The sequence below is a fragment of the Lolium rigidum genome, chromosome 4 (genome assembly GCF_022539505.1).
Source record: "Lolium rigidum isolate FL_2022 chromosome 4, APGP_CSIRO_Lrig_0.1, whole genome shotgun sequence".
In the NCBI taxonomy this organism is placed as follows: Eukaryota; Viridiplantae; Streptophyta; class Magnoliopsida; order Poales; family Poaceae; genus Lolium; species Lolium rigidum.
In genome coordinates, this window is record NC_061511.1 from 20,482,923 (window position 1) to 20,493,570 (window position 10,648).

Below are 10,648 nucleotides of genomic sequence, written 5' to 3' on the forward strand. Positions count from 1 at the left end.
TGGAGTCAAATATCACAGCACAATATCATAGAATAAAGATGCACCACATAAGAATTACACATATGACCATAATCATGTTGGGCAGCTCATATGGTACTAAGATCTATGAACAACATGAGAGAAATAGATCAAGCTAATGCCACAAAACCATAGTTCAGAGGTGGAATACTCCCCCTTGATCATGGTGTTGATGAGGAAGACATTGGAGAAGGTGGAGATCCCTCTTGCGGTGGCTCCGGCGGAGTTTCCCCTCCAATCTTCGCTGTTGTAGCCTCCGTTTTTGTGTTACTGTGTTTCTGCGGCGCTCTCCTCCAGGGAACCCTCGGGGGTCATATATATATTGGATTTTTTAGGTAAAAAGAATTCGGTTCACGAAAGAATCAAGCGAATCAGAGGATCGACGATGAAAAGAGGGCAGGTGCGCCACCTGGTCTCTTTTGGGCCTCAGGCCCCTCCAGTTGTGGTCCAACTGTCCATGCTGCTTCTCTTGATGAAAAACTACGTGCCTGAAATTCTATCTCAATTTGACTCCATATAGATCTCTGAAAGTGAAAAATACACAAAACAAAGGTTTCCTGTTCTGTTGAGTTATAACCCAAATAAAATGGATCATTGGTAAATCCCCATAAATCAATATAAAACATGAAAATAACATCATGTATGTTGTAAATATGTGATAATATGTGTTAATAAAGTATAAAATTAATGTATGCACTTTACATGCATCAGCGTGCGCAAAAAAACACCATGTATGCACTATCCCAATGCAGGTATCACCGGCGGCTTTTATTCCTCAATTGTGAGCACAAGAGCGGTGATTAGGCGCTTTCCTTGGCGTTTAAAATCGCGAGGGGCCGCCTACCATGTTGTATTGTGACTCGCAAAGCAGTCAACCGCCTAGGTTTATTCTATACCGGCAAAATATGCATGGCATTGTGGTAAGCATCATAAAAGAGCAGATGAAGCACCAGATGAAAGATCAAGATCTCTCATAGTGGGGGTGTATAGGCACTTTAAAAAATATTCCGGATTTTCTTGAATAACTTTGGAACTAAACTAACATTATTTTTTCAAGCATTAAAACAAAATTATCTAAGATCAACTAAGTGTACCAACAACTTAACCTAAGCAACATGAACATATGCGGTATTTACATCCGATAAACAAGTTATATAAACATCAAGATAAATAGCTATATGATTCCATGAGCATTGTAGTTTATTAGGTCATATTCCTTCATATTTTAATCATAAATTAATAAGGTTTCACCATGGTTTTACATTAATTTATGGGATTCCCCACAAAATCCCAACATTTTTTATTTAACTCTACAAAACTATAAAGTTGCCATACACCCAACAGGTTTTAGGTCGGCCCCATGGTGCGGCCAAACAATAATATTTTGCATAATTAAACACTAGAATTCGTATTAGAAACCATTTCAGTACAAATGCTGATTTTCTATTGTTCTGAATTCAATTCCAAGCCCCCCCTATACATACATCGAGACACACAATTACCCGCATTGCGGGTCCAAACCGGAGTAAATATGTGTCTATGTTAATGGTTCTAGGAAGTTAACTTCTGGATACGTGATTATGCACTCAATGGAACTAGTGCCATGGCAATTAAGATTGCTGATATGGTTTTCGCTGTCAACCATATGACCTGAGTACATAGATGTTGTCGATGCTTGCAAGAAAGTGTTGCTACTGAACAAATTCTTGCAATAGTTAGGCATGAAGGAAAGTACCGGTCAACAAAGTGGTATTCATCTTGCTAAAAGTTCAAGATTTTAGTCTCGAGGTATGGACATGTATGTGAGTTATCATTGGAATCAAGATGTTGTGAATCCAAGCTACCACGACTTGAAAAGATACATACACGCAAAAGAGGTTTAGATATGATGACCAAGATATTTTCAAATGAGAAGTCACAAGTATGTATCTAGGTAGTAGGCATGGTGGTAACCCTCCACATGCGTCAGAGGGGTTATTTGCTGTGATATCCTCCTCATGTGTACCGTATGGAGAATAAAATGAAGCCTTTCAGGCAAACCAAACAAGTGGAACATCCCATCATCCATTGGGGTTATGACACATGCTCTTTGGACTTTGCACTTGAGAGAATGGGATGCTTAGCTAACTATCCATCCTCAGATAAGTGAGGAAAATTTAGGTTATACTCCTTTTGGAGAAGAAGAGAAACCAAGAGAGATAAAAAGAAGAAAAGATCGAAGGAAAAAATTCCATAAAGAAAATGAAATCCATCACAAGGTTGTGAATTTCAAATGCACCACCTTGTCCCCCTCAAGTTGTCTTGCTACCAACTTTGTTGAGGTTTGAGTCCTAACTCTTGTATTTCAAATCTTATTGTTGATATGCAAAAATAGAGAAATCTTTCCATGCGAGAGTGTGTGGTGAGGAAAAAATTACTGCATCTTGGTTTTGATAATATTCGATGACGGATGGTTAATGGTTTTACCCTACTTTAGATAGTTTTCTGCGTTAAAATCTTGTGTCTAGTATTGATGTTTCTATTATAGTTCAGAGTTTAGCGAATCTGTACTGATGGTGCTTATGGATGGTACAAAATTAAAAGTTGTTTTTTGATAAAGAGCATATATTAATATCGCGTAGATACCATCATGCCCTAATGGCATAAAGGATGCACACAACCAAAAAAGATAGAAGAATTATAAAAAAGAAAAGCCCGCTACAGAGATCGAAAACTCTAAACAGCAACTCTGACACCACCAAGACGATACCAGAAGATCAGCTTCTCCATAAGCGACGCCTCCAAGAAGGAAACACTGCACAAACGATGTCGTCGCCCGATCACAGATCTTAGGTTTTCATCGTGAAAAAAGTCTTCTCTCTCAAAACAATGCCTTCAACAAGAACATTGTTGACTAGCCACATTTGGTATATACATAATTATAAAAAAAGTATATCTCATATTGCCACCATTTATTATATTCTAAATTTGTATAATTTGGTATATATTAGTGGTAAAAGTTGTGGATCAAGGACCGTGCAAAAAAATGTGTCTTATATTTTGGACGAATGGAGTAAATTATTATTTGTTTCCATTGCGTTTTTAAGATTACGTCATGTGTGTACTGATTCTCATCATTTGTTTTCAAGTTGGTTTGAATTTGTCGTCCATTACGGCCACATGCATATACACTTTTTTTTTGAGGTAGGTTTTCCCACTGTGTATATTTATAAATTTTCAAAAAAATAGTATGTACAAAGAAAGCATATTGCTAGAGTTTAGCAATAGCTGGCTAACTAGCAGGCCCTAAGCCCAAAGAAAGAAGAAGGAAAAAAGAACAAACTTATCTGTGACTATTGAAATCTCTCGACCCAGAGTTTGAGGCCAGAATAAGACTTTCTAGGAGTCTTATAAAGAAGCAGCGACATATACACTTTTTTCGAAGATATACATGCACATACACTTCACAATCCACTATAGGAGTACTATATAAAAGCTGTGAAGGTCTTCTTAAGTATACTAATCTCTCATTCTGAACATTACCTCACTGACGGACTTACATATAGTATTAACCAACAAACTATGCGTCGGAATGAATTGTGGAAAAGAATTAACTAGTGGTGGTTGATGACGAAGCACTTCTCCCTGACCTCCCCCTCGTCACCGGTGAGCACCTGGACGTTGCCCATCTTGACCATAGCGGCGGCAAACTTGGCCTGCCACACCCTCTCGACGGCGGCGTGGAGCACAACGATCGCCGCTGTTTTGACGCTGGTAAGCAGCGTCTGGTCGGAGGTGAGAGGCACCTTGTGGGCGAGCACGTTCTTGTAGTACTGGTTGTCGAACTCCCTTGGCGTAACAAAATCCAGCGGCGCGACAGTGGGGTTGCTCATGTCGTCGGTGGACGGTGGGCACTGCCGCCTCAGATCGGCGGCGTAGGACGCCTCGATGGACGGGTCGGTCTGCCCAGCCTCGCCGGAGAAGTTGTGGATACGCTGCGTGAAGGAGGAGCAGTGGGACCTCCCGATGGTGTGCGCGCCAGAGAGCGTGACCATGTCGTCGGCGGAAAGCCCCTTGCGCTCGAAGCTGGCGACGAGCTCCGAGACCCCGTCGGTGGGGAAGGGGACGTTGTTTTCGAGCACCTCGTCGGAGATCGAAACGCGGCCGTCGCGGCGGCCGGCCGGGACGGGGTACTCGATGCCGCCGGCGATGGAGGCGCTGTCACGAGCCGCGAAGGCGAGCACGTCGGCGCAGGAGACGGTGCGAGGGCAGGCGGCCTCCAGGGCGGCCTTGGCCTCGTCGATGACCTCGAAGCCGCGCATGCTCGGGTTGTTCGCCACCGAGTCCTTCTCCGCCTTGTTTCCCGGCGTCGAGTTGATCAACACCGAGGCATCACAGCCCTACACGTGATTGACAATATGAATCAACGGTTAGTTCTGATACAAATTTGATAAAATGTGGTGCCGACATGTTCAGTTTATGGGAAGATTATAGGATTTTGCTTACCCTGACGAAGCAGTCATGGAAGTGCATGCGGATGAGGCCAGGGGCGAAGCCGGGGTTGAAGGCGACGGCGCGGCGGACGGCGTCGCGCACAATGTCCTCGGCCTGTGGGCACGAGTGCTCGTAGAATCCAACCTTCAGAGAACCCGATAGGTCATGGGACGCACGCGCCGCCGTCGAAGAGGCAACCGCAACGAGCAGCACCACTGCCCAAAACACCGACGATGACGACGACCTCATCACCGAAGCTTAGCTAATTAATGACCAGCTGGTTTATAAGTTCTAGTTAGCTGATATCAAGCAGCTCTGGTTTCCTTATCTCTCTAAAGCTTATATCAATTCAAAGCTGGAGATCGATTGGAATGGAATTGGTTGATGTGGAGATGAGTTGATGGCTGGATGGATCATGGTGGTAGTGTTTATATATGCATGCACACCGTGTAGCAGTTGGGAAAAATGGTGGCGCGTGGTGTACCTAGTCAGCACGAAGACTCAATCGTCGTTGCATGGTTTCATACATTAGCTGCTTCCATCCACCAACATCAACTAAAGTAAGCTTGCTTACTCGTCCAGCAACTACTGTCACCCTTGACCCTAGTCCACACATATACATGCATCAGCGATCACGACACAACAAAGTGTCAGTACACATCTCGAAGCAGCAACGGACGGTGTCTGATGCATGCATGGAAATCATCATGGAGAAAATTTCTTCCGGTTCTACAGTTCTCGGCATCGATCAATATGTATGTGGAAATATGAAGACTTGGTAGCCGACATTATGCATGAATGTATGTACATGTCACTGTCAGGCTCTGCCTAACTAAGGCGGCTAGGTTACCCCCAAACGGTACATTAGCAAGAACATTATTCGTGTAAAACTGCAATCAACAAGATGACAGATCAAAAGTGATGCGTCAGGTAGCGAGATAAACCCTTGACATGGTCTCTTCGCGATATATATGACCCGGGCAAAGTCGTGTGGGTTTGTATGATCTTTATATGTAAAGTGTTCCATTCGTTTTCGTTTACCTTTGGGACTGGCCTGCAACATTATATTATTCATTATCATATTAGTAGTAGTTGAACAGAATGCAGCTACTATTCTCCAAAGGCTGCGGCTAGAAAAGCAAAATAGACATACACGGTTTGTGTCTTTATCAAAAAAAAAAATACACGGTTTGTGTTGCTAATTCGTTTTCGGCACTAATGTGACCAAATCTTGGCAAAAAATTATAGACTTCATCCGTTCCTATGAATAAGCCACGCACACATTTGAAGACGAACGTTGGCCAAAAAGTTGGAGGCACAATGTCTCAACTATATGGTACATGATTGGTATGGTTAGATTTGTATTGAAAATCACTTTCTAATAAAAGCAATTCTATATCTTTATATATAAATTAATTTTTGATCAAAAACAAATCTTAAAAGAGTGCACGCCTTATGCATGCACACAACAAAATAAACGCTGCTATGAAAAAAAAATCTCGAGACTCGTTAGTGTGGAATTGCTCTAGCTATTTGAACCAAAAGACTAATCTGATGGAAATTATATTCAAGACCTCCCATCGCATTTAGGCCGGTTGGTATTTTTTTTTAAATCTCACACAGGCCTTAGACGTGAATCGTTGTATTCTTATTTAGGGAGGCCACCAATATTTATTTTTAATAATGTATTTGCTAGGTTTTGTAACCCATAACTTTTTAGCTGTGATACCATGTGAGCATTTGAGGAAAAAAGATTGTTCTGTTAGGGGATCGTCCTATGTGTTAAATAGAGATGAAAAGCCCTATCTATGACATATATAAGGAAATATATTACATATAGTAAGGGAGAAAAAGGAAGTAGCAAATCAGGTATGTGACCACTGGGGTCAATCCCATTGGTGTAGTGTAGTACATCATATGGGTTGCCCCTAGTCCATAAGTCATGGGTACACGGCGGCTTTGGTCTAACAGTGGGTAGCTCGAGATCCAATTGTTTTGTAACTAGCTTGAGTTGAGATCGACTAGAAAAGAAGTTAGCCAAATATGTGTGTTTTTATAGTTTGATCTAAAAATGAGTTGATCTTGAGCAAACACTAGCTCACTCAATTAAACTCGGTAAACTCGGCAGCTCAAAAAAAATATGATCATGTGTGGTATCTATGTAATATATTTAAAAAATAAATATGATAATTAGATATCTTATATGGTGTGGATGGATTATTTCTCCTTCTGTCAATAGAATTCAGTTAAGCAAATCTGAAAGTTCCTTCTATATGTCGTGGATGTGATTTCTTCCATATGCAATAAATGTTGAAACATTTGCTGTTTTGCTAAGAAAAAAAGATCCAAACTACCTAAACATCGACTCGAGACTGTTACACGCTGAGTATGAACCGCATTTTACAGCTCGACCTTTAGCTTGACGAAATTATAGCATGACCTAACCTCTTCTAACTCGTTTGAACTTAACCCGTTTGCAGCCCTACTGCCTACCACGTCCAAATCTTACTCGCCTGCAAACATTCGTTTTCATTTACCTTTGGGCCTTGCCTGCAAAACATTAAACATTTGTACTATTTAGTATTACAATAGTAGTAGTTGGAAAGAATGCAGCTACTATTCTCCAAAGGCTGCAGCTAGAAAAGTACCTAGTCACACACTCACACGCGGTTTATGTTGCTAATTCGTTTTCGGCACTAACGTGACTACATTTTGGCAAAACTATATCTCCCTACACAAATACTGGAAAATAAACTCTTCTAGACAAATGTGAACTTTCTACCGCCAACCGCTTCCAAATCTTACTCACCTGCAGTATATAATACTCCCTTCGGTTCAAAATAATTACCAAAAAATAAATATATCTAACATGTTTTAGTGTCTAGAATTATTTTAAGCTGAAGGGAGTAACTAAATTTTTGCTGTTTTGACCTCTGGTAGAGTATACTTCAGAGTTAAAACAGAAATCACTAATGAGTGCAATGACTTGTATAGTCTAGGATGTTTACAATTTCTGCAAGGGAATTCGGTATTATACCAGAAAGACGAACTCAGTTTTTTTATCCTTAGTTTCAAAAGGCTGCTTTCAGTCTCGGAATTACGTACACTTTTCATATTCGGTGCATATGCTCCTGCTACCGGAAAAAAAAAATATAAAAAAATTGAACAAAAAAATCATGCATATATCGACATTCTATATATATTCGAATGCCAAGTTTCTCGGAAAATCGATATTTTTTGTGTCCTATGTAAAAAAACAAGAAAATATCTTATGGAGAGCTTATTTTTAGCACCAAACTTTACCTTTTTTACACATGACATAAAAAATATCAATTTTTTGTGAAGCAACTTTGGGAATACAAGAACATCGAGATGTATGTGCAACATTTTTATAAGATGTTTAAAATTTATTTAAAAATTCAGAAGCATATGGAGGTGCAAAACCCCCCTATCCGAGTCTACTCATCCTAGTGATAAATTCTAGATAGATTAGGCCTACTGGCCCGATAGCCTGCCAGCACGTTACCAGTATCAACTGCTACCCCCGATACACCACAAGTAACCACTTAGTAGTGGTGCGAGTTCGACTACGGCCCTCCTCCAAAACCGGACGTGAAGGTGAAGGTGATGGAGGAGGAGGAGCGGCTAGCGGGCGAGTACGGCGGCAACCAGATCCCAGACGAGGAGGAATGAGACAATACCAAGGACTATCTAGGCTATCTCGCCTACATGGTGAACAAGGCCTCGAAGGCCCACGCGACACTGCTGCGTTATGCCAAGGCCCTCATGCCGGAAGGGCTGTCCGAGGAAGAGGCCTTCATGCTCGCATTGCATGCCTCAAGCACACCGCCACCTCCCAGTCCATGACCGTCGTGGGAATAGTGGCCCGCCCCCCCCCCCCCCCCGCTCCATCGACATACCCCCTGCCGTCTTTCGCGCCAAACTAGCCATGGGAGCAGCCTCCCGCGCCTTCCACGACCGTTCCTTGTCTGCCGTCCGGCAACGCGGACACCAAACTGGTTGTGGGATATGCTGGTGATCATGGACCTCAACAAGGATAAAGACGCCGACAAATAGAGTTAGGGTTTGGGCCATTTTATTTTCAATTTTTTACCTGCTTTTAACTATGTAAATTATTTTTTCTATCAATAAATTTGTAAAAATTACCTCGATCAGCTACGCTCGTGGTTAACTAACAAATCCATGCATGTGAATGGCGGTACCTAAGTTATTTTTATAGGAGTCCCCCCCCCCACCCCGACTCTACCCCCTCTTCCCCCTGGGGCGACGGGGTGCCCCAGCCGTCGGTCGCCGCAGCCTTCCTCCGACGGCGGCGGCAGGGGTCGTCGGGCAAAGCCCGGGCGGCGGTCACCCGCGCCACAGAGTATGGTTCGGGGCCCTCTTCCTACATGTCGGCGGAGCACCTCGGGAGGTTCTAGTCCGGCGCGAATCCCGCGACGGCCGCAGCGGGTGCCGGCGGCAACGGGCACCGGCGGCAGCTCGTCCTTGGTTGTGGGCGCTCCGACCCCAGATTGGCTCGGTCGGGCCTAGATGGGTTCGAGGCTTCTAGCGGGCTAGGGCTTGTCTTTGGAAGAGAATCCTAAAGGTGGCGGTGGTGGTAGCCTCTAGCGGCGGGCCATGGCGGTGGCAGAGGTGCGGGGTGGGATGGGCCGATTGGGTGAAACCCCTAGGTTGTTCTTCTCCTTACCCTCTCCATGATCCCATACGTCAGCGGTGGAGGGATGGCTGGTTGCAGCGCGTTTCTTAGGAGTGGGCGATCTACGTCTGGTGTCTCCGCGTTGCCTCGACCAGCCTGGGATGGTCGGAGGCATTGGGGCCCAACCTGAATAAAGGTGGCAGTCCTAGGGTTTCTCTTGTGCGAAGATGAATACATGCCCGAGGTCTGTCATTCTTGATCTGGCTAGGGTGTTGAATCCCGGAAGGCTCCGCCGGGGAATGTAACAGTCCACCTATTGCCTGGAGTTTGCTAGATCAGGTGGTATTCGGTCGTGCGCACTCATGTTTTCCGTTTGGTTTTGGAGGAAACTGCGCGAAGCTCTATTCTTACTTGCCATGAGGTGACATTTTATTCCATGGTGAAGTCAGAGGCGAAGAATATCATGATGGCTGGATTGGAGTACTAGCAATGGAGGTTTAAGTCTCTGGCGCCGTTGAGGGATTTGCTTAGTGTTCCAGGCTTCGCAACAACAATATGAAAGTAGAGGCGGGAGCACATGTAAGTTCAAAGTCTTACCTTTCAGGTTAAAAATCCAAGATCTGATCTTAATTGGTTCTGTCTAGCAATGATCATGTTGAAGGCATTATTTTGAATCGTGGACTATATTCAGGGTGAAAACCAAAAATCTTTGATCGAGCGACGATGACACTTATATGTTGTTTTCTTCTTAGAGGCATCGCTTTTGGAGAGGCTGAAGTTCATGTGTTATCTTGGTGGTGTGTTTTCTTTTTTTGCTGTGTGCATCTATGCTGTCATTAGCATATTGCGTTGTTTTGTGCATCTATACTGTCATTAGCATATTGCGTTTAGTATTTCGATCTCATAGCTTATGGGTATGGGTAACTTTGGATTTGGGGTTTGAATAACCACCACCCTCCCCAACGGCAGCTTGACCATGACGGCCCGATCTACGTGAACAGAGAGAGAGTTCAAAATAACTAAATCCTCGAACCAGGTCCATTAACATACTTCGCTAGTTCAGGAAACTAAAAGATTTACAAATGCGAACGAATAACACCAAATAAACACAAATATTGCAAGTCCAATAAGAAAGCAAAAATACACTCAAAATATATCTCTTGTTCAGAGAGGATTTGTGCCTTAAGAGCATCTCCACCGGTAGTCCCCAAATAGGCGCTGGTAGGGGCGCCGACAACTCCGTTTGGAGGCCGCCGGCACAGCATCCTCTATTTGGGGACGCTGCTCCCACACCGGTGTCCCCAAACCGGCGGCCCCGATACATTTAGTAAATCAAATTGGAATGTTGAAAACGATATTCATACGAAGTTCGAACAAAATTTGTACAAATTTAGCGCGAATTGAAACTAAAAAACTAATAATAAACATCTAGCGGCGTGGGGAGTCGAAGGCGCTAAAGTTCAGTTCCTCGCCGCTGGACGTCCCGAAGGACCAGCTGTC

The 10,648-nt window shown here is 43.5% G+C and overlaps 1 protein-coding gene across 1 annotated transcript; it reads right to left on the reverse strand.

Annotated features, from left to right (window-relative positions):
• Nucleotides 1-3,611: 3,611 nt before the first annotated feature.
• On the reverse strand, nucleotides 3,612-4,865 carry LOC124649712 (peroxidase 5-like). The gene is made up of 2 exons (XM_047189296.1): nucleotides 4,504-4,865; nucleotides 3,612-4,397 (listed from the first exon to the last, which is right to left on the reverse strand). Exons 1-2 carry the CDS (start codon nucleotides 4,738-4,740, stop codon nucleotides 3,612-3,614), a joined length of 1,023 nt encoding a protein of 340 aa, XP_047045252.1. The 5' UTR covers nucleotides 4,741-4,865.
• Nucleotides 4,866-10,648: the final 5,783 nt, after the last annotated feature.